The sequence below is a fragment of the Astatotilapia calliptera genome, chromosome 14 (assembly GCF_964374335.1).
Source record: "Astatotilapia calliptera chromosome 14, fAstCal68.1, whole genome shotgun sequence".
NCBI lineage: Eukaryota > Metazoa > Chordata > Actinopteri > Cichliformes > Cichlidae > Astatotilapia > Astatotilapia calliptera.
Window position 1 is genome coordinate 17,506,414 of NC_137435.1, and position 25,053 is coordinate 17,531,466.

Consider the following 25,053-nt stretch of genomic DNA (forward strand, 5'->3'; position numbering starts at 1 on the left):
AGGTAGAGGGGGCTCTCTGGGACTCTTTGACGACCTCATTCACTCCCTTCTTCCCCCCACCCTGTCCGCGCCACAGTCGACATGCCCAACAATGAGGTTGGGGCGGTGGGGGGAGTCAGACAAAAACCACTGAATGCGTCTTCATTTGCCTGAACTTTTCACACGTCTTTTCCCTTTTGTCGCCGGCCGCCAGTTCACTACTGTGCTGCGAGCCACTCGGCCAGTTTCCGCTGGCGAGACAGCCAACCAAAGCAGCACTTTTCCTCCTCCCTCCTCTCTCTCTGTCAAACCCCCCCCCCTTTCCACAATGTTAAGCCCATTTTTAGCTTGACATAATCTGAAATGGTACTTAACTGAATTTATGTCTACCTCAGTGCATTAACTTCTGCTATTTCCTCTTTTATGTTGCTGTTTTTTGCAGCGGGTGCAGCGACAGAGGGAGCGGGAGGGAGGGAGAGATTTGAAACTCAGACCACGGAGTAGACAGCCTATCAGTATTCAGTAGAGAAAGTGAGTGATGGAGGGAGAGAGACGGAGGGAGAGGGAGAGGGAGAGAGAGAGAGAAAAAAGAAGGAGGAGGGGGTGATGTATCAATATTCTGAGTAGTGTTTGAGGGCAAGGGGAACGAATAGAGGAGAGGGGACGGGGGAGGAGGGAGGGAGGGAGATTGGTGGGAGAGAGAGTGCTTGAGTGAGTCTCTGAGTGTGATTATTTGTTCAGGTATATGTTTGCATCTTTGATTGAATGTGTTTTTGTCTCTCTCTGTGTGTAGATTTGTTAGTCTTAGCATGCATGGACTATGGACAGTAGCTGTATGTAACTAAGTGCCCTCAGTTGCAATTTTTGGACGTTGTACTTTTAAAAAAAAAGTATTTCTATTCTACGTGTCATTATTATTATTATTTTTTTTTTATTATTAACCAAAGGTCATCAAAGGTGTTATTTAATTCAGAGTAGAAGGCAGCAGGCTTTTGCTGACTGGCTAAATATTTCAAATCTTTGTGAGAATCTGTTCAAATCAGTTATATGTCTATGGCAGCTGTGATTGGTCAACTCTGGAGAACAGACGAGGACTATACTCATGACAGCCCAGTCCATTAAAAGTGGGGGCTGTAATGCTCAACTTGACCTCTCGATATCCTTGTTTGTTATGTTTGCGTCTTTAAACAATAATGTAAAAACATATTTTAAACAAACTCGTTTAGCTCCGAGCTCTTCATCTGAGTGTCAGGCTTTGCAGAAACCAGTGCTTTTGAACATCATTTCCCTCTTTTGTCTGTGTTGAATTACCAAATTCAAACTCTAAAGATAGTAACACTGCGTCTTGAGCCATTTATGTTGAGCCAAAGCCTGATTTGCAACAGTCAGATAACAGCAGGATGTTTCTGTTTGGTAAATAGTACATCCCTGAGAACGTGAGTTAAAAGGGAGTTTTTCCTTCCCAGTGTCGCCAAGTGCTTGCTCAAAAGGAGTTGTTTGATTGTTGGTGTTTTCTATGGATGATTGCAGGCAAGAGATCAAAAATTATAGCGGACATAATTACACATTGTTCTTGTCTGCACCTGTCTCTGTCCACAACCGAGCAAAAGACAAGAAAAGAAGAGGTCTGTGATGTGCTTATGTCTCCTCAGCACGAAAGTAGAAAAAATAGCATTGAAAACCTTTCAGAGAAGTTGAAAGCCCGGGGATTAGATACATTCACCTCTTTATTTGAAATTTTGTCTGTCTTTAGTTTGGAAATCCAACCTTACATCATTATATATATAACAGAAAGTAAGGTTTTAGAAGTATTAGGGTAGAGTATAACTGATACCCTTTTAAAATAGGCCTACTTCCGTCTTCATTTGCCTTTGCACAATGCCTGTAATGATCATGTTTACCTCAAAATTTGACCAAACTTTTGGCATGATTGGCAACCCGTCAAGATGGTTCAATTAGTCCGCCTTTTTTATTTGTTTATTTTAATTTAATCATTCATTTTGCAGACAGGTGATGATTCTTATCCCTACTTTTATTTTTTCATGTCTATTTAAGTGCTATTTATGACACTATGTTTGCACTGAAGCACCGCAGCAATTTCCTAATGTTGTAAACCTGCTCAACATTTGGCAATAAACCCCTTTCTGATTCTGATTTTGTTATTAAATGGGATATGCCAAAAACAAGCAGTCGATGGTCTTGTAGTGAAGTAATATTGGGATAAGCTTCCTAATATAATTCTAATTCAAATCTTGCTTTTTTAAACTTTTTTTTACACTTTAGAGTGAAATTAATAAATGATCATTGGTTCTTTTGTGATTATCACAGCTTTTAGAGTTTAAAAGGGTCCAGAAACTTTTATATTTCTGAAGTTCTGCAAGTAAGAGTGCCTGCAAGAGACATATTTAATGACATCTTACTCTGTGTTAGTAGAGTAAGATGTGATTAAATATGTAGTGTTGCAAAATCAGTTTTACCCCGGTTTGTTTTATTCCTCGAAGCTTCCAGAGACGGCACTGGACTCAGTAGTCATTTCACAAAACCTTTATTCATCTTTATTCATCTTCATTTAAGCGTGCATCTTCTAGAAGGGAAGACGAGGCCGGTGTCCCTCTGCAAAATCTTCACCCCTTTGTTAGTTACAGCCAGCTTTATAGAAGCGACCCCATCATAAAACCCCCATGGTGTGCTGCAAACTCTGTGTGTCTGTGTGTATGCACGAGCACGTGAGTGCCTGTGTGTGCGCGTACGCGTATGCCTATGTGAGTGCACGTGAGTGAATGTATGTGCGTACCTGTGTGTATGTGTGAGTGCACGTGAGTGAGTGTGCGTGTGGATGTGTGAGTGTAACAGTTTAAGCGCTGTGTGTGTGTGTGTCTGCGTACGTGACTTCCTGGGGGTCATAAAAGTAACCTCACCCAAGCTACACCAAATTCCTTTAGACCACATACAAAACAGAGTTAACATATTACAAATATTGAGACCACCACTCTGCATCCACTGGGTCGTTGGCCTCTTGTTGTCTTACATTTACAGATCAGGTGGAGAGTCTCCTGCGAACCTACTTCTAAGTTATAACAATTAGGAGTTTTTATTAAAGGTACAAGCATCAGCAACCCCCAACTGTAGCTTCCTGACTCCTTTTATTTATGACACCAGACCCCAGTGTCCATAAATTCCTTTCTCTCTAAACAATTACACACACTCTCAGGCCACAGCTAAACCAAACTGAAACACAGACCAATCCTTCCTTATTACTGTGATCTAAACAAATTTAACACATTACATTCTAATAATTATTTTTTGTACTCACTGTAGTTTATGCTTTCCAGTATGCTTTCAAGGTAAATACTTTGAACTTAGCAGCTCATTTGTGCATTAGTTTGTGAACTTTATGGAGGTTTACAAAATGTAAGGTCTAAGTCATCATCCCTGAGCCTAACCTTAACCCTATGCTATTACAATATTAATTCTTTGGGGTTTTTTTAATTGTTCTCCAAAGTCTTGTTAATCAGAAAACAAAAAAAGTAATCATTCCAACATGCATAAAAACTATTCTTTCCAAAAAACATCCTTTTTTGCTTTTCTCCACAACAGTGTTATGGTTCTGCTAGTCACTGAAGCTGACTTGCCTAAAATAACCTCAGTTAATCACAGTGTGAAGTAAAGGATATGAGGTTTATGTCTTAAAAGACAAAGCGAAAGTAGATAACATAGTTACAGATGATAAATAGCAGGATCAGGAAAGCGTGTCGTTTCTGTTCGTGTCTTTCTTTTAACAAGTCAAACTTTTAAACACAACTTTGATCTTTCGCTAACCTTAGCCAAGGTAGCTCTTATCTTAAAAAATAGTGATGTCACGCTTGTGGCAGCTTTGATTGATTAGGACCTAAGCTGTTTGTTTTCCGTGATTTTAGAGATGGAAAAAATTGAAAGCTGAACACGTCAAAAGTAAACATCAGAAAAATGTTTAGTTTAGTGTAAAACAGTGAAATATTGGAGAAAATTACTTACAATTTCTGGGGTACTACTTATTGTTCAGCTGAGGATAGTTTGTGTGTGTGTGTGTGTTTGTGTTTGTGTATGTACAGGACGGGGAGTCATTACAATATGTTTGGATGTGATGGAATCTCCCACTTGTTTTAGTCATCCTCTCTCCATCTCTTTCCGTCTCTCTTTCCCTCTTTTACTCTGGCTGCTAATCAGCATTTGAAAGGCAGCTTTGACAGTGAGAAAGAAAGTGAGGGGGGCACATGGAGGTGGGGATAAACGAAAGCATGAGACACAGCGAGTTAGGGGGGGAGAGCCAGCCAGAGAGAGACTGAGGCGAGGGGCTGTACAAGCATGCCTTTTATATTTACTAGTGACTGAGAGAGAGAGAGAGAGAGAGAGAGAGAGAGAGGGAGGGAGAGAAAGGGAGCAGCTGAAGGCAGAGACAACTGGTGTGCACGGCTTTCCCAAGAGGAAATGAAAAGAAAGAAGCTCAGCAAGGAGAATGAATGAGTGAGCGGGAGAGAGGAAGGGTGGGAGGGAGCATGCTGGCTGGAGAGAGAGTGAGTGAGAGAGAGAGAAAGAGATTCTCACACTGGCTGTGTCCTAATCCGAGTCCATCTCAAAGAAGCAGCGGAGCAGAGTGTTAGTGAAGTGAGTCTGAGAGCCGAGGAGAGCTACATCAGCTAGCTCACTCCACTTCGCACAAACACACACAGACACACGTTCTCCCTCTCCTTCTCGCGCTCTCGCTCTCTCCCTCTTTCACAAACACACACACACACTCTCCGTGCAACGGGAGTCCACGATGTGTCCGGCTGCACGGCCACGGCTTTTGTGAAAGTGAGGGGATTGCCGCTGCCCCTGTCCCAGCCCCCTTGGCTCACACACTCAGTGTTTGCCTGCCGTGTTTAAGCTCGAGGTGCTGGTGGAGGTGTGGAGGGAGGGGGCACTGCCAGGGCAAAGCAGGGGCACCAAAAGGGAGGAGGAGGAGAAGAAGAAGACGAAGAAGAGAAGGAGGAAGAAGAAGGAGACAAAGTGGATCAGGTCGACAGCGGTGGATTGAATGTTGGAAATGCCCGTCAGGTGAGTAGATAATGGACCTAACAACTTACAGTCAGAATGAATACACATGCATGACCACACACACACACACACACACACACACACTGATCACATTGTAAAGTTCTGTGACTAGAAGGAATAACTGTGTCTCCTTTTATTTAATAATTTGGTTTAAAATGACTGAATTTTGATCTGTTTGTTTGGTGTTTGCTATGATTTTTAAATGATTTGTACAAGATTAAATTTTATCAAACTTTTATTGTATTTTGTTAAATCTACTTCAAAAGTACTTTTCCACCCCTTTAGATGAAAGATAAGCTTGGTAGCCATGGTGATAACATTTGTAGCCAGTCTCGTTTAGGATGGGCGATAAATGTTTTAGTTGATTTCATTTATATTGCTAAATTAGTCCATCATCAGTGTGGTTGTTATTACAAAGATAGAAAAAGGACACATTGGTAAAACTGACCGTATCCTTTCAACCTTTTTTACTGGAGTCTGTTTGTACTGTGTCAGCTTGTTTAAATCTATTTAGTTAGAGAAAAGAAAAACACAGAAATATGCTTTTTTTTTTAAAAGTCTAACTTTATAACATTTATTATGAATAATATTAATACACATCAAGCATACCGCTTCCCAACAAACTTCTTCATCAGTTCAGTTAAGCTGGCAGGCATTTTCACTCCAATCTTCATTTTTTCAGATAAGCCGAATAATTACGCATGTTTATGTTTTGTGCTGAGTGCACCTCTTTGCAGATTTCCTGTGCTTGAGTGTGTTTGCGCGCGTGTGTGTGCGTGCCATTTGAGATATGGAGGCACAGAGTGAACGGCTGCCTGCCCGTCTCCACCTGCAGAGGCAGAATTGGTCACAGTTTACTGGCTTGGTAACATTCGCTGCCTTCAGGGTGTTTGCAGCAGGTGGTCCAAATTGGCAGAATGACTGTGACAAACGCACGGTGTTCACTGCTGCTGTAAAGTAAATAACAAACTATCACAGTGTTTTCGTTTTGTTTTTTTTTTCTTTTTTCATAATTTTTTTTTCTGTTATTGTGCTCAGAGGCTTGTCACTGGAAGAAAAAGTCAGATTACCAGAATAGAAAAATGCGCATTTATGAGTATGTGCGTCGACGGGCAAGTGCAAAAATGGGATTTGTTTGATTTCCTGCCAGATTCAGTTTGTAAGTCTGCACTCCTCCATATGCGGATATTTGCCTTGAGTGCTTATTTTGTATACTCTCCTTCAGCATCACTCTGAAATCAGTGGCATGTGTTTGTTATAAATTCTGCTCCGTCTCGTACGCCACCTAAAGCATCATTTGCAGCCACACCTGCTGAGATTGCAGGTGCTGCAGATAAAATCCAACCAAATAAGTACGTTCAGTGCAGACTTCCTCACTCGGGTGTCAAAATGTTACCAGCAGTTAGAAAAAAAAAAAGTTACCGTCCACACTGGTGTAATTTTTCAGTTTTTCCCCCCACTTTTAAAAAATCGGCATTAGATGAGTAAAGACTGGATCAGAACACTGACATGAAGCAGGGTCAGGCCGAGTCATTGCATGAGCACGGTACAGTTTATACCCCGACCCACTGAGCCACCAAGCTTCCCCATCCGTTTCACTTCTTGCGTGTGCGGGACACTTTGGTCCTGACCTACCTTCGGGCCTTTTTTATTAGTCCCAGATGCAGGTTTCTTCTTCGGCTTTTGCATTCAGGGAGCTGCAGTTTATGCCAAAGGGCAACTGTGTGACAGAAGCTGACTCGGATTACTGTGTGAAAGTGGAAATGTTGGTAAGAGCCCTGTTTGAAGACTGCAGAAAAAAGAAACAGGGAAATGTGATAAAGGCTGCTCTGAGATCACCTCTTTTTCAGCTCATCAAAGATCAGGGCTGGCGTGCATTTCTGATGTTTTTCTTTGTTCGATTTGCATAAACGATGATCACACGAGTGGATAAAATTGCTCATTTCAGAAGCGCAACAGCAGGTAGGCATTTTAGGAATTTATCTTGGTTAGTAGACAGAGGCAGGCAGCCACTTTTTTTGACTCATTGACAAGTTCTCAGGTAGACAGACACCTCGCCTCGCCTCTCCCTTCCTCTTTCTATTCCTCTCTTGATATTTTTGTCTCTCTCTGTTGCTCTCTTCCACACACAGACACACACCAACGTGGTCAGTGTGTGGCGTGTTGACAGACAGCCGCTCACACACTTCCAGCTCCCGTCGTGCGTGCGTGCCAGTGTATGTGTGAAGAGCGTTGACAGACAGTGTGTGGGTCTGTGACAGAGGGTGTCAGCGCAGTGTCAGAGAGATGTGTTTAGTGTCACACTCTGCTGACCTGATCTCCGGTCGGACTGTCCACTCCGGCCCCGCTGTGGCTCCTTACATAACCCCTGCTGTCATTCACACACCAGCCTGAAGGGATCCACCACTCTTTTGTGCGCAAACACTCGCAGACACAGTTATTTAGTGATATGCACACAATGTATGGATGTCCACGTTTGCAGACACTTTCCCTCTAGATGGAATACCAGATCAGGTGTGGGCTTCAGAGCGTTAATCCTCACTCTTTCGTGTCTTTTTCTTTACAATCTCTACTTTATAGTTTAAGTAGAACTTACGCAAAATATATCTGGAAATGTACAAAAAAAAAAAACGCATCTGTGTGGAAATATAGCATGAGCCCGGCGGGTATCCTGGTTCCCCCAAGTGTACTGCCAGACACCTACACATCTTGTTCAACGGTGCTCTGAACTCTGACATTTGCACCATGCTAATTGATGTGTCTATATTAGCATGTGGACTTCTCTGTGCTGGTGTGCAGAGCTAGAGTGTGCTTTCAAGTCCTGGTTTGAGCACACACATTGCTGTTTGTGTGTGTGTGTTGGAGAGATTGAGTGACCCTGTGTGCTGTTCTCTGGCCTGTGGTTATTTGGAGGTCAGTGCTGATGTGGTCTCTGCCTGCGGGAGTGGATTTACCATCTTCAGCCGTATAGAGAGCTGCATCCACTTGGCTGACTCTTCCACAGCGAGAGGGAGAAGTTTCTGCCTTCTCTCTCCCTTTTGGTGTTCGCTCACTATTAGCTTAGATTTTGGGAGCGCTTGAAAAAAATAGGAAACGCTGCAATATGTGGGAATGTTATCAGTATTCCCCTTACATGTGAGCACACTGACATTCTTTTTAGAAAAAGTATTTGAAGTCTCACTTTTCACCTCAAGCCTTCCCTAGCATTAATGTTGGAGCATTTAACCCCAGAATAGACTGCATTTATTATTTAACCTTGTGCTCGGGGGTTTCTGTTTGAAGCATATAAATCATAAAGGTCAAAGATGGTTAACTTAATGATGGACGGAACATTTTAACTAACTTACTTAATGCAATTTTTTTACTGCATTTTCCCCTCAGCCATATCCATGTTTTAATGTTTTGTACTCCTGTTAATACTTTGTAGTTGCTCTGGTGCACTATTTAAATATCTAGTGTATTCAATTGGAACTGAAATATTATTCCTGCCATATGCAGACTACTTTTACCAACAGGGAAGCCTAACCCTAGAACTTGTTTTTCTCCTACTGTAGGACTAAAGTATTTGAAACATAACATACTTTCATGCACTATTTGGATTATCTTGTATATGTGGTTGCTTCTATAGCAATATGACTGTAGACCTTCGGACTCAGCAGACGGCGGGTCTTTTTCATTAATTGAATTACTAAGAAAGGGATTGCATTCAGTTCGTATGATGAAAAAATAAATAAATCTGCAGAGCAATCTGCAGGGGATACATCATTTTTGCTGTAAATATGGTTTTCTGTGTAATAGTAGCTTCAGCTTCATATTTGATACAGTGCAGGTGCAGTCAAGCACTCCTTTTGTGTACACTTGGGGCCAAGTCAGACGGTAATTATGACAGGCATGGATTGGATTCTGTGTATCTCCACACCGGTTAGGAGTGGACATCAAAGAGCGCTCACCAAAGCCTTCTGCAATAAAAGAGGAGAAAGACAAAGATATTGATTAGGGTGAACATTAGTAAATCTCTTTCTCTCTCCTTTTTTTTTCCATCTTTTTCTTTATTTGTCTATCATTTCACTACTACTCTCCCTCTCTCTCTGACTGTCTGATTTGCCTCTATCTGCCTCTACGTATGCTCTCTCCATCCCCCCATGCCTTCCCCATCCACCCCCTCTCCCTCTCCAATCATTTATTTATTGCTGATCTCTTTATTCTGTATTCGTTCAGTTTAGGGACAGTCCACGCTGTGTACGATGGTGTTTCACTCTCACGAACACACGGTGCCGTTATTATCATTCCTTTACACCCGTTCCAAACACTTTTTCTTCCTCCTCATCAACGCAGAGATACCTGGGGGCGGGCGGGGTCACACTGGTCCAATCTAAGGCCATATTGATTCCATTAGATAATTAATGATCCAGCCAAGGGCCAGGGAGGAGCAAAGGAGAGGTTATAGGAGAGGGATGTGTGGTGAGGATGATGGGAGAGGCAAAATTGGTGGATGGGTGTGTGTGTGTGAGGGAGGGGTAGCTGCAGACGCCAAGGCCCTTGAGAGTTGGAGAGAACCTTGGGTTGGGAATCATCCAGAGTCGTCAAGGTCAATCGGAGCCGGAGCTCCGATACGGAAGCAGAATGCCGAGCGAGTTTGGAATATGGAATGCTGAGCGAGAGAGGAGGGAGAGAGATCTTCATGTCCAGAAGCCGCCGATTGATCAGCAGCTGAAAAATTGTACATTAAAAAGTCTTTTGACTTCCAAATCCTGAGGTCCAACCAGGGCCGTAATGCATGATAAGTAGTTTTCAGCCCTCCAACCAGAATACCAAACTTCATCTCCCCAGACACTCCAGACACTCATTTACAACTACTCAACAACATGAAAGGCAAGATAGAAAACTAGCTGCATCAAATATTCTGTTCATGTTATTTCCAACCGTGTTTTCTACATCTTCCATGATATTGAACGTTCTCGATTTGATCAAATTTTATTCACAGGAATGCTTCATCACTGTTGTGCTGTGTATATACTTTACTTTTACCTTTAGACTTGGATGAATGAAGAACAGAGGAGAGCTGTCAAGAAAGCATTATCAGTTAAATTTTGATTGCACTGAAAACTGAACTGCATATGTCTTAAATGGGCCTTGAATGTTAAAACCTTTTTTTTTGTATTTAAGTGGGGGAAGCTTTTATTCAGCTGTGGGCATGAAAACGGAGGAGATCGAGAGGTTGAAAGACAACACCAGGCTTTTTACAGCTTTACAAAAATAACTTGTGAGCACATGGCAGATGAGAGCTGTCATCTTTCAGAATTTTCCATCATTTGTAAATTACAGGAATAGTTGCAAGTTCAACAAAGCTTTTGTAGGTTTACTTGATGTAAATGTGTAAAACTTTCTGCTTGGATTTAGCAGATTTTGTGAATCAGGCTCAGCCCTGATTAGCCTGACCTTCGCAATAGGCCATCGATCAGTATTTGCTCTAAAATGTACTAAAAATAATACAGTTTTTTCACTTATTTTAGGCGAAAGAAAAAAATCTAAAAGTGCAAAAAGTAACATTAAGAGCCTCTGCGTGATGCACTAGGACAGCGGCATCATACACATAATCTGTAAGACTTTCATTGAGGAGAATGAGGTTCTACTCCCATTAAGGAGTCCTTGTTTTATACTTAACTAGTTTTTTTTTTCCTGTAAGTTTTCTTTCAGCTACTGGTTGGTAACAAAAGCCATGGCTAAGACAACAAGACTCCTTGGTTAGATCTAGTTTTGGTTCTACCAGATATTTTTACATCATTTAGCGCATGAAAAAGCGCCTTCTCTATTTTCAGAGTTCCAGGGTGACGAGTCACATCTTTAGATGAGTTGATTACAGTTGTAAAACATGACAAACAAACAGAGTGAGGCAGAATTTTATTTGCCTTGACATGTAACTGAGAATGCAGTAGCTGTATGAGAACATCGTTTTTAATAGACAGCACGCACAGCGATACAGAAAGCAGCAGAGAGAGCAGGAAAGCAGCAGTAAAGACTCTCACTCTGAGCCGAAATAAAATAATTGCACTTAAGTAAGGTAATTAACACAAATAAAATAGTTTTTCGGTGCACCGCCTGAACACTCTGGGTTACACTCCCACTTTCCCACTGACTCTTGTCTCCTTATAAACACAGGGAGGTCCAAAGGTTTCAAAGGGAGGGTCTCACACACACTAACGTCCTCGCAGCCCAGCTAGGGAGGGAGCCCAGAGTGTGACTTTGATTGTTTGCGAAGGTCACCATTATTCTGCTGTACAGAGCAAACAATTCTTCTAAAATAATTCTTTGCTGTGTTGTTAATGTATACAACCCTTAAAGCAACATTTTACATATTTCTTTGATATTTTTTAATCCCCAAAATTTGTGAAAAATCCTCTGAAACTGTTGTTTTTATTGTAAACTATAAATCGCACAGGCTCGGTCCTGCTCTTCCCCTTTTTACATGAGTGCAGTGTGCATGTAGTCTCTAGTGGGCAATGAGAACTCCTCTGCCTCCACATTGGCAGTCTTGGCCAGCCTCTGTATTGGGCCCCAGGGGTTGGGGAGATGAGGCATAAAACAACCATGTCTCTACCTAGGGGAGCTGGTGGCATGGCAGTGGAGCTATTGTCTGTCGGCGTGCTGTTTGACTTAAATGTGTTCATTTGCCTGATGCCCCTGACTCCCCGTGGGGAGGGGCGGCCCGGGGAAAGGAGGGGCACGCTAACGAACCTCTGACAGCTGGAGGCCCTAATTAAACGTCCCTGCTGAAAATAAACAGAGCAGGAGCCAAGCAAGCAGCCAGAGAGAAGCGCACTGCAAACAGCGGCTGTGAGCGCTCGCCGCAGTGCCCTCCTCTTCTGTTGCTGCTGAGGCTGAGCCAAGAGTGCACGGCTCTATAGGGTAGGGGTCTCAAACGCACACACTCAGGCTGGCACACATGCACCACACTTATGAATATGGAGCACTGCAGCAACATTGTGAACACCTGCGGTCACACTTGATACAAGTTGATCTCTACAGCTGTGGGCACAGTATTTTATTTTTTTATTTTTTTTATTTTTGTTACTTCCAGTGCTCTCAGAAGTTACACTTTTCTTTTTCATAAATTTCCCACTGTGCCATGACAGAATAAGTTGACTCGCTTCTCTCGAGTGGGGTTGTTTCACACTCTCCGCCTAGATGACACATCTGACATTCAGAAGCCTGTTGTGCTGCTAGCTAGCTGGAGCATTAGCAGTCAAAGTGGCGGGGTCTATTTGGGTGAGTGCATTAATGGGCCGACCAACCAGCGACAAGGTTATGAGGCTGATTGAATAAATACTGTGGAGGTCCCTGTCCATTACGCCCCTGTGTGTCTGCCCAGATAGAGATGGAGAGATAGTTTGAGACAGAAAGATGAAAGGAGAGATTAGATAAGCACAGATAGGGTCAATTAAGAGATAAACATACAGGTATAGGTTGAAGAGAGGCTTCCGCCTGTGTGCGTGGTGAAAAATTGAGAGTAAATTGCTTCCTGTCTGTGTCTCCTTTTGATCTCTTTGTCCTACTGTACACAGCCCAATTTGGCATGTAGTGCATTTATCCTGGCGAGGTGGAGAAGGTGACAAAGGTGAAGTTGTTAGACAGAGGTGCAATGCCCTCTGCTCGACCCTGTCTTCTCTCCAGCAGACTCTTGGAAAAGACTGTCAATGTTGCAGGCTGGTAACTTTAGTATCTATCTATCTATCTATCTATCTATCTATCTATCTATCTATCTATCTATCTATCTATCTATCTATCTATCTATCTATCTATCTATCTATCTATCTATCTATCTATCTATCTATCTATCTATCTATCTATCTATCTATCTATTTATCTATCTATCTATCTATCTATCTATCTATATATACACACACACATACACACATACACACACACATACTGTAGGTTACCTATGTTGGAGTAAAGCCCGAGCCTTAAAACTTAAGGCTAGGAATATTCTGCCAATTCGAATACCCAGGGAAGATGTTGAATCTGGAAAATTAACCAAACTCATTAAATTTGCAGCTTTATTGCTTTCCTGCTGATTTAAATTTACTTAACAGGCAATCAATTTGTAGGCAAATTGTCTGGATTTCACATAAAAGAACTCTGAAGAGCTAGAGCATTTAACATTAGGAGTGCACTAATGTATGAACAGCACCAGTTTATTCTTCCATGTCCTTAATAAATACAGATAAGATTGCCCTTCTCTGCTTCATCTTGGACTGCAGTAACAATCTGCAGGTATAAAAGTTCATAAATTATAGCCACAGTCAGGTGGTCAGTCCCCAGTTTGATCCAGCTTGAAATATTTCAGCTGCAGTTACATGGATTTTGATGTAAAGCATTCATAGTGGAGGATAAAGCGTGCTGATTCTAGCGATCTCCTTACTTTTCCTTTACTGTTACTGCATGCTTTTTGTACATGCATTGCATAATTGTGAACAAAATATTCCCTGCTAGAACTACCTCTTCAGTTCCTTTGGATTACTGACCTCAGAGCATGTTCGAAATAGAAGTTTTACATTTCTGCTTCACTGTTGCGGCCTAAATACAGAGTAAAACTATTAAAGTTGATGACCCACTCTTCCCTTTCAACAACTATTCTGCCTTTGTTGAACTGATTATTGACTCCTCTGCCTTTGAACTCTGTCCAAATGCATTAAATGTTGGCTCTTTTTGCCCAGATTTGCAAAATGATATCTGCCAAACCTGCCGAGCTTCTGCTGACCCCTCTTAGCCAAGGTCAGCATAGCCATGCTCAAACTCGAGACATAATCCATTTTCTTTTGCCCTGGCACAGCTCTACTGACATGATTGTGCTGACCCAGCCAGGCCAAAGAAAGAGGAAGTGAGAGAGTGAGAGGCAGAACGAAAGAGAGAGAGGGCATCTCAGGCCCAAGGGCATGACACTGGGGTGCTCGGGGCCACACCAGCCCTTTAAATGTCAACACAGCACAGAGGGGAGGGAAACTGGTGAGGAGCGGCGCTCTGTTTGAGGACAGGAAAGAATATTGGCAAGTGATTTTTTACTGCAGGAGGGTGTTAGAAGCTGGCACAACGCAGCAAAAGATCTGGGACGGGCGGGGTGTTTTGTCTTCAGACATATTCGGTTTAAACGCGAGTCACACACAGGTTTGAATATTCTCTCTGGGATGAAGGGAGACATTTTGAGATCTGTGATTTTCAGAGTAAGTGTGATTTCAAAGGAGGGTTAGTGTTTTGTCTTATGTCTGTTATCTTGGGAGCAGCCACTGACCTTTATGTAGGGAAGTACACATGGTACCTAATTACTCTGCCTCAATCTCTTTCTTCCCTTCTTTTAAATTAATCACTCTTGCCTTCAGTAAGATATCACAAGATGGGATCAATTTTCACCCAAGCTTTTGGATGCAAATTATAGTCAAAAGTCAAATTAAAAGTGTTGAATGGAAACTGTAAAAAGAGATAAAGTGTCATTGTTTTCTTAAAATTAAAAGCAGGTTTAAGAGTTTTTCTAGTGTTTCTTTAAAAAAAGGGGGATTAAACCATCAATTTTGATGGAAACAACCCAAAAATGCCATGCGTCTTCCTGCCTGTAGTTCCTGATTTATATTGCGGCTTTCATTGGCAGTTCTTGATAGTATCGTTCTTGGCTCTTTTTTCTCACCCCCATTTGTCTCTTTGTCACTTCTCTCCTTTCTTTTTGTGAATCTCCAGGTCTGAGTCCATCACGTCCTCAGCCAATCGAAGCCTTCGTTAACAGCGGCGTGGGCACGTGATTGGAGGAAGGATGGCAACCATGCCATTTGTTAGTGAGGGGAAATGTGTGAGTGTGGAGTGGGATTTCCTGCAAGGACTACTGGCCAAGCCTCCCACCCTGCCCTGGTGAGACATCTCTCACACACACACAAACACATGCACACACACAGGCTGAAACTGTATAAGCCTACGTGCATGCCCATGAATTAATCTCTGCAAGATGGAATACATGCATTAACACCCTTGCACTCACTGACAGTCTGAAGAAGCTTTTCTTTTCTTTTTTTTTTTTATCAACGAAACATTATCCAGAAACATACGCTTTTCTCCTTAGTGCTACATATCACCTGTATTGTTGTTCACCTGCCAATCCTGTCAGAGTTGCGAGTCCCCCACCCTTAGTGGGAGATTAAGTAAATTTGGCTGGAATTATTAATGGGAAGTAATTTACAGGCGGATATAAAAACTAAGCAGAATCAATGTGTGTGTATTGATTGTTCTCAGTGGCCGGGGTCGAGGCAGTATAATAATGAGATGTTACACAGGCTGGCAGCATGAGTCCACACATACACACACACACACACACACACTGATTTCACTTATTAGAACCTAACAGGGAGAAATGCAACAGCTGTGTCAGCTGATTAAGATACAAACATATGTAAGCACAATATGCGCACGTCTTTCCTTTGTTCTTTTCTTCTGTCGCACGTGTATGCGCGCACACTCACTCACTCACACACCACCCGGTGGTCTGTCTACGGATGAAAATCAACAACACAGACACGAGGGAGAATGGCTGGTTCTCCTCTCTCTCTCTCTGTGTCTCTAACACACACATACACACACTTTATCCCAGCGCAGCACCGACACAAATTGTGAAGTGGCTGTGACAACATAATTCCACCACTCAGGCCCCATTGAGGAGAGTCAATACCCAATCACAGAGACAGGCTACCTGAGCCCCGGCCCCCCTCTGTCACTCTGCCCCTCCCTCGCCTATTGATCCCTCAATCATGGCTTCAGCTCACTAGCCCGGGACCAGATGAGAGGGGGAGCTGGGGCGGGGGAGGAGAGGGTGAGAGGAGAGGGTGAGAGCGAGGGAGAGTAAGAAAAAATAGGCAGTGAGAAATTGTGTGTATGTGTTCACATATGGATTTTGGAGCAAATGGCATTATTAGGACTCTGCCCGATAAAAGAAGCGAGTTTGTCTGTAATTACCAGGCCAATCTGCGAGAGATGGGTCAGAATGGAGATTGTTTCACTTGAATTGCAGGAGCCATTCCCATTATGTGTATTTATGAAATGAGTTTTTCAGACTGATGCTGAGGTCATTTTTACAGAGCACGAATCAATCAACAGGTGGTCAGCAAATGGCCATTAAGCGATAGCCCATCAGTTTTTCTTGTCTTACGTCGCGCTGATTCAGATTTGTGAGCCCCTCTGATCCTTTCTCCCTGTGTTTATCTGTTCCTTCATTTTACTTCTGTCTTTCACCCTCTGCACCACTTTCGCCCTTGTCCCGTTCGTCCTCATACCGACTTCTTGTCCACATCTCAGTCTCCAGAACCTGCGTAAAGAGAAATCTCGCAATGCGGCTCGTTCTCGGCGGGGGAAGGAGAACTTCGAGTTCTTTGAGCTGGCCAAGATGCTGCCACTGCCCGGGGCCATCACAAGCCAACTGGACAAAGCTTCGGTCATCCGGTTGACCATCAGCTACCTGCACATGCGGACCTTTGCCAGTCAGGGGGACCCACCCTGGAGCCCTCTGCTGGAGGGAGACAGCAACTGCAGCAAAGGTGAGCAAGAAACAAGCAATCACATGAAAAGAAAAGTTTTTGTGACTGAGATATTACAAAGAAGATGACGAAGAAAATTTAGGTTTTATGTTTTCAACTAAAAGAAATATGTACAATGATCTAAACCTTCTAAATGTGGGTTTTACATTGAAAATGAAGCAAATTCTGGTGCACCATTTTTAAAAATGTAACTTAAAAACAACTTTTTATGTTTATTTGACTTTAACATCAAATGTAGCAGTAGTGTGTTTGCATTAAGATATCGTATTTGTCCCAGACTGAATGAGTTGTAGACTCAGTACTTTTCCTTTTTCTCTTCTTACCAAAGTTAACATTTTCTCAGAGCCTGGGATGGGATTGGAAAAGTATTATGCTTTCCAGCTGAGTAACAAAATGCCCTAGTAGTGACATACTAGTGAATAATTGCCTAAAATATGATAATCTAGATAACACATTTTTAAGGCCTTTTTGAGGGTCTTGTCCTTGAATTAAAATTGTATTTTAAAAAAACATCCTGGTAACAGAAAATATCTCTATGACTGGTTAAGTGTTGACACTTTTTCTGGGTATGTCACGAGTAGGTTGTTGTTATCTGTTCACAAAATTCAACCTTGACAAAAGCAATGTGCAAATATGCAGGATTAAATTAAACACGTCTATGTGGAACACTTTCAGCCAATGATTCCTACATTTCAGCCAATATGAAAATTATATAGCAGAGATAAATATGCTGCTTTGTTGCCAAAGGACGCAAACCACTAAAATTCATATTTCGACTCACTTCTCTGTTTCAATCAGAAGCAGACCTCAGCTGTCTGTTCTGCCTACGTACTCCTACCCACAGTGACACCCCACGCCACAAAAATTCAGTTCGGACTGGGGTATTGATCCAGCCTCCTATTAACAATAGTAATTACTGCCACTGTCTATGCGTGCAAACAAGCTCATGCGTTTTCTTTTTTCCCCTGTAACACACATGCAAATAATCATACAAGTATTTTACATAGACAAGAGTGAGTATGAATAAAATCTATGTTTTTGTGTGTGTATGCACATAAATATTACTCATATTATAGACAAAACTCCAAAAACATGTTTTCCTTATGTGGAAAAAAAGTAAAGTCCCTATAATAGTCATTTTAAAGTGAAGACCCATTTAAGGGGGAGGTCAGGTTCAGGTTTCAGGTTGTGATTAGATGAGTAGTAGCAGTAGTGGTTAAGCTCAGATCAAGACTCCAGGTAATTATTGTAAGTCAAATTGATGTCCTCTTAAGTTAGGGACACGCAACTGTGTGTTTGCGTGTGTCTGTGAGTGTGTGTCTATTAGGAGGGAGAAAGAGAAGGAGAGGGGGTAGATAATAAAAAAGAGGGAGGAAACTATTGGTGCAATTTGTAATTACTGAAATTAACTATATAACGAGGACAGTGTAATTATATAGCCTGTCTAATTGCTACTATTACTGAGGGGAAATGATGCAGCTACAGTGCAAATAGACGTGTGTGTGTGTGTATCCGCCTTTGTGCCTGTTCCTGGTAAATTTGGGGAAATGTGAACAAAAAAAACCTGTCGTATTAACAGCATGTTTCTGTGAGACTGCATGTGGTGTGCTTTACCCACATTATGCACTGCATTTCCTGATGGGGTGAGTACCAGTAATGCTACCAGTGCGGTCTGAGTGTGACGTTATAGTAAAAAATACCAAACCAGTTCTTTTCCCAGTATTCTTTGGGGGCATCATAGAAATTTTTACACATTAAGGTCAGTGTGGTTTTCCGTGGTTCCATGGTGTAGTTTGTTAACACCTTCGCCTTACTTGTGAAAGACACAACCGCAGCCTCAGGGTGTTAAGAGCTAGCCTGCTGCTAACGTCGGTCATAAGTCTCGATAAATGGGATGGTTATATCAGGAAAGGCATCTGGTGTCAAAATCTGTGCCAGATCAAACATGTGGATCCATCTACTGTGACCCCGTGGGAAAAGAGGGAGAAGCTGAAAGTATCTTTAAGGTCAATGCGGTTTTCATCTGGAACATCGCTCACCACATGAAAACACTCATGTAATGTCTTCTTTTTTGCTCGGAGACTTAAGGTGTAGCGTTAAAGATGGATTCCATTATGAAAGAATTAAGATATAAGCATCAATGGGAAGTTTTATATAAACAAATCACCCACAGGCTAATATTGTAGGTCCCACAGGAAGATGGAAACAGGACCTGTACATGACCTGAGACCTCAGATGTTGTCAGTGGATCCCTTTGGGTCTGTGGGTTGAGGATTGTGCTTGTATCTGTTGGTGTGCTAAAAGGTTGGGAACTGGGCAGCTTGGAAGATGAGTCATTCCCTCGGTTTCAAACCCTTCTTGATCAGCTTGACTTCCAACAATGTTTAGGTGTTGGTAGGTGTAAAACATCCACATGAATGCCAAAATCCAAGGCCTCACTGCGAGCGATATCGAGTGTAGAGGTGTCGAGCCAAATATGGGAGCTTGGAAGCAAAACGACTTAACAAAATCAAGCTTTTAATGCTGTATCAAGTTCAGAAATAAATTCCTCGGGCGCCAGCAGCCTTCTACACACGGCAAGGGGAAAACCACTTGGCTGCACATGAGGAACCCACTCAGGGAACAAAACAAACAAGGGCAAGCAGGATTGTTTATACACAGAATGCTGACAGGGAAATGACAGAGTGGAAGGTAATGAGGCACAGGTGAAAGTAATCACACACAGGTGAAGACAGGAAACAAAACGAACACAGGATGCAAACCTGCCTTTCAAAGTAAAACAGAAAATAACCAAAAGAGACTGATAGAGATATGAATACTAACACTTAAGAAGATGTACAAGACAAGAAAACGCAAAGTGACCAGAGCGTGAAGATAGAAACGAGACAGAAGAAGGCACAAATGGAAACATGGGGGTGATGATTACTACAACAGCTACTACAAGTAACACACAAAACGTGGATAGAACACAGGATATTTCAACACTGAATTCTTACCAGAAGCCAAACATAAAAACCACCAGAGACACAATAACATCACAAACTGTAGGCCATCATATAATCGTCAGTGAAGCTAAACTGAGGCTTACAGTATACGGAGACTAACAAAGAAATCAAAACAGCTTAAAAAGGTGTTAAGCACTGCAAAAATGTTATGTAACTCATGTTATGTTATGTTATGAAACTCAAAAGTAAAACAACGATATACCAGATTTAAAGTCAACATGCAAATAAAATAAGTTACTGATGTATACATGGCCATAAAGGAAAATGAGTATTCACGAGATAGCTGAATTAGAAAAAAAATTTACTTCTAATATGGTCTAAGTACATTTTTGTCATAGTTGTAGCTTTCAAATTGCCAGTGCTTGTGTGATACAAACCCTACAATAATCCAGAGGAAACCCCAACAATCAGACGACCCTCTAAATGTAAGCACTTGGCGACAGTGGGAAGGAAGAACTCCCTTTTAACATGAAGAAACCTCCAGTAGAACCAGGCTGTACATACAGACAAGTTGCACATGGTGACTTCTGGGCCCTAAGGGGCAATGTAGGACGGCTTTAAAGATTAGATATGGTATATATCTGACCACTTAATAGCATGGATGACCTCAAAGCCAACATATTGCTTTTAAAGAACTTTGAACTGCATCCTGTTACAACTTGAGTCTAATCTACAGTCATAGTGTGTGAAAACATGTATTCCTATGCATCAGCCCATTGTTGTACATCAATATCTCATCATCCTTTCTGCGCAGGACAATCTGATTGTCTGAGTGATATTCATATACTAGCACCCATACACACAGCCGCAGCCTTGACTCTACGGATGAATTGCGAATTGTTTTTCCTCTGTATTCCTGACTTTTCTTGGCCTTGATAGAAAATACCTCCTGTTCAGCATAGTTGGTGCGCAGGTAGTAGTGCTTCTTGCCCTGTGTACAAAGTGGAAGTGCGCTGAAAAGATGTGAGGTGTGCGGTTTACGCTACAACGAGAGGCACTTCTCGTACAAATGTGAGCCACAACGATAAATATATAGAGCCCCCGCGGAAGCTGCTATGTGAAGGTCGAGAAAATTGTGAATTATCTTTCACATTCTTACCACTGGGTCAACATCTGATATGTTAAGTATTTAATTAAATATTTGGAGATTTCTTACAAGCAGGTCACACAGTCTCCACAGGGCCTATATTGAAAATGCAATGCTAATTTGGACATCAGTTTGAACAAGTCTACCCACAATGCATTGGCAGGGTTTTAAGTGTGATGCATGACTTTAATTCCGTTAGTGGAATGTGGTCAGAGATCTGGCTGAAAGGGAGCGGAGGCCAGAGAGCAGGGGAAGGAACAAATGTAGGAGGAATAAAGACAGAAAGAGAGGAGGAAGGAAGAAGGAGAAGAGTGTGAGGAAATTGGGATGGGGTGTGTTGGGGGGTGGGGGTTGCATTCCTCCACATTCCCTCTTGTCCGGGGTTTTTGGATGGGCAGCGGAGAGGGAAGGAAGGTGGAGGGTGGAGGAGAGGAGAGGGATGGAGCGCAGGGGAGGGGCCGGAGTGGCTTTTGTCTGCTTCCCACGTTTCAAAGCCAGTCTTGAAAAATGAATAGACAGAGGAAAATCAATTGCATGACCTTCACAGAGAGAAAGAGAGAGATTGAGAGAGCAGGAGAGAGCGGGAGAGAAGGAGGAGAGAGAGAAAGAGACAGAGTATGGAAGGAAAGGAGCAAAGGAAAAGGAAAGGCTGAAGGCAGGGAAGGTAAAATGACCCATGCTGTATTTGGTATTTGTGCACCTGTTTGCACAGCATATTCAAGGACTATTTGACATCATTTATATTTCAAAGCCTCTGTATTAAGTAAATTTTGCTATCAGGGACAGTTTTTTCCCCCATACTACACTTCCTTTGAAAAAAATCCAGGAAGCCTGATTCCTATTCCTAAGCTTTCTATTGCTTGTGATAAGAATCTACTTAAACTTAGTGGCAGATCTGCAATCAAGCAAACTGACAGTTTAACCAGATTCTACAGGTGAAACCAAAGCAGTCTTCCTGTTGGACAGGCAAGGTTAAACAGGTTAGTCCAGGCGGTGTAGTGTGATGGTGTGCTGTTTGTTTAAAGTAATTCAAGGCTTTTTGGAGGTTTATATACATTTTTTAAACCTCTGACACACTCTGTATTATGCTGCTCTGCACTGGCAAGAATAAACCACACCCAACCATGCAGACAGTATTAATGTTTTTATAAAATAACAAATAAGAACATAATGTAAAAAAAAACATTTTATTAGGTTCAGCAGAATATAAATTAGTCCAAAAGTATCTTTTGCACTTTGGTTCAGTTTTTACTTTTGCATGTTAGTTAAAGATAATGTAGGATTTGTTAACAGTAAGTGCAAACATAATAATAATAATAATAATAATAATAATAATAATAATGTAAAGAAAATAACTTGATTGTGGTAAGACAGAGATATCTTTTAAAATTTCCTATCTGAAATTAACTTTCTACTTTTATTTTTGTTTAATAAAACAGAAAAGGGGAGAAAATATCAACCTGTAACAGGTGTGCAGGGCAGCTGGAGAACGCCCTCTGCCTTTTTCACAAGGCACAGTGCAATGACAAGTCAGCGCCAGCAACAGGGCCAGCTGAAGTGTTTTACTGTCTCGGCTAGTGAGGTCAAACACACCTCTCCCCTCCCCGGCGCTGGTGACATTGACTTTCATTCTGCCTCCACTTGCTCGTTCTCTCTCTCTCTCCCTCTCACTCTCCCCCTCATTTCTTTCATTGCTTTCGTCTTCCCTCGCCTCCCCTTCTGTCTCCCCCACCTCTTCACGATCTCCCTGCGTCTGCCTCCCCTCTAATTCACAGCGTTTAAAGCAGCCTGGGCTTTTAAGGGAAGTTAATTGCACTCAAATTATGTTCGACCGCAAATGGAGTGAGGGAGCGATGGAGAAGAGACGGAAAGATAGAGGACAGATAGAGGGAAGGAGGGAGGGATGGATGTCGGCGTGAGAAGATAATTGTGCCAGAGAAGGACGCTGCGATTAGGGTCACTTTTTCTCTCGCTGTCTGTCAAACGGCCGAAACATCACATTTGGATTGGTAGTAAACAACTTGGCAAGTGACCGGGCTCTTGTTTTGAAAGGGTGAAGCTGCGGTGGCAGAGCCAAACTTAAGAGACAGAGATGAATAAGAAGACACAGAGAGAGGAAACTGAGAGAGAGAAATGGGGGTTCACTGTTTGGTTCCCATGGTAACATCCTAACCTGGGTAAAAGAGGTTGACACTGTGGGGGTGGAGTCTGTGTGTCTACAGCCCCCCACGTGGGGATGCTTGGCTCTGTGTGTGTGTGTGGCCATTCCTCTGGACTGAACTGGGACTAAATTATGTATTAGACAAAAGTATCATGAAAATCATTCAAATTTTTTCATTCAATCATTCAAATCTTTTCTGCTTGTGAAGCGCTGGGGAGTCCGTGCAAGTTGACCTCTGAGTCAAATCATAATTAACGTGTCCATTCCTGCCCTGTCCCATTCTGTCTCTTATTCCCACAATGGAATTAAATCTCTTAGCAGAGTCCCGGGAAGCTAATGGAATCGGAGTGTGACAGAATAGCTCGATTAAAGACCTCAGCCATCCCTGCGTCCAGCTCTGCACACAAGTCACGGTGTTTATTGGCACAAACTCACTTAAAGGAGAATTGCAATTTAACGCATCTTAACTAAAGTCAGGTTTTATTGCTTTTGAACATTTTTTTATGGTTAAAAACTGAAGGATTTGATGAGATCAGGGATCAAAAAAAGAGTAATCAGGCAGTCACACATTTTTTAAACAAGTTAACAGTTCATGCAGGAAACCAAGACTGGGATGTCAAACTAATTTTAGTACATAAAGCTCAAACAGCCCGGACCAGTTAAATCAAACATGCACATATACTCATCATAATATATGTATGTAAAACTCCCTTACTTTAATTGTAGCATTACATGTGCAGTGTCTTTGTTAATAGGAATCATGTCAAACTGACAGTTACTTAGGCCTCTGCATTGGGTGAATGTAGCGTTTCAGGTCCCGGTTCAGTACACGATCTATTCTTAGCGACATGCAATGCTTCCTGGTGCAAAATTCATTGAAAAGGTCAAACATGATGCCCTCCTTTTCTGCAATTTTCACATTTAGCAAAAAAAAAAAAATTCCAGCGGGCTGTGCTTTGACTCTTTGAGGGCTGCATGTTTGACACCCATGATCGAGATCACTTTCTTGATTTAGGAGTTGAGTTGAAGCCCTCTTTCTTTCCAGCGCTTCAACTGGGCCAGGAGTCACAGATACAGGAATCTGGCAAATTAAACTTTTATTACACTGAGTGCCACCACTTTCTTTCTTGGCTGAAGGTGATCTTTTGGGGCAAAATTCTCTTGGTTATATATTTATGCTTAAACAAGAGGGAATAACGTCCAGTTGTCTGTACAAAAGAGTTAGGTTTCACAAAAATATTCCAAAATCTTGTTTGACCACAACAATATTCAACTACAAATGATGTTTTCAGGCACAATGATGAGATGTGTTGTCCAAAACTATCTAAATGAAACAGTTAGCAGATCAGATCAGACTTTAATAACGTGGCCACATTGTTGGTTTGTTAATGTCTGTCCAATCATTTGTCATCTGTTTTGACTTGGTCTACCAATAAGACGCATGCACAGCAAGTTCAAAATAAGATCTAAGTTGTAAAAAAAGATGTTATTGTTTGAATTATGATTTATAATGACATAAAATATTATAGAAGCTGTAATATTAAGGTATACACACAGAATAATGCAAAGCCCTCACTCGCACACGGGCACACACATAGAGAAGGGGTTCACAGTAGCACTACAGAGGGATCTTTGTTCTCAGAGTGTGATACCATCAACGCTGTGAGACTCTTTCCCTTCACATGTGCGCAAGAATACACCATACACGCGCATGCTGTGCGCACAAACACACACACACACACACACACACACACACACACACACACACACACACACACACACACACACACACACACACACACACACATCAGGTCCAGTGTTTTGGTTTCCTGGTTGCCCTATTGTACTGTGGCAGTCTTTAATAAATGGTCCTCTGTGTATTTGTGTCTGCGTGTGTGTGCAGGGGTGTGACTCATCTGTCAGCCCCGCTGGCCTCATGTCACATTCAGCGTTTCCTTGGGCCCGCTGACACTACTCAGCACAACTGATCACCCACCATCACCGTCGCTCCTCCAGGGTTCTGTGGCACGAAAGCCAGAACAGACACACACACTTTCACAACAATCGAAGTGCGTTTGTCTTCTGTTTTGATTAATTCTTATATGGTTACCACGGGGGTTGATTCCTCCAAGCTTCCTAGCACTGCGGCTGCATCGCTGCCCCACAAGGGAGCCT

General features: G+C 42.2%; 1 protein-coding gene across 2 annotated transcripts in view; it reads left to right on the forward strand.

Annotated features, from left to right (window-relative positions):
- The first annotated feature begins 955 nt into the window (after nucleotides 1-955).
- The window catches only part of npas1 (neuronal PAS domain protein 1), a 41,498-nt gene continuing 17,400 nt past the window's right edge, over nucleotides 956-25,053 (forward strand). Inside the window, exons 1-3 of one of the 2 annotated variants that reach the window (XM_026192038.2) lie at nucleotides 956-5,055; nucleotides 14,785-14,952; nucleotides 16,387-16,625. In XM_026192038.2, coding sequence (XP_026047823.2) covers nucleotides 14,858-14,952; nucleotides 16,387-16,625 — 334 coding nt within the window. In that variant the 5' untranslated portion in view covers nucleotides 956-5,055; nucleotides 14,785-14,857. The remainder of the gene's footprint in view (nucleotides 5,056-14,784; nucleotides 14,953-16,386; nucleotides 16,626-25,053) is intronic. The other variant, XM_026192035.2, reaches the window with a different exon arrangement.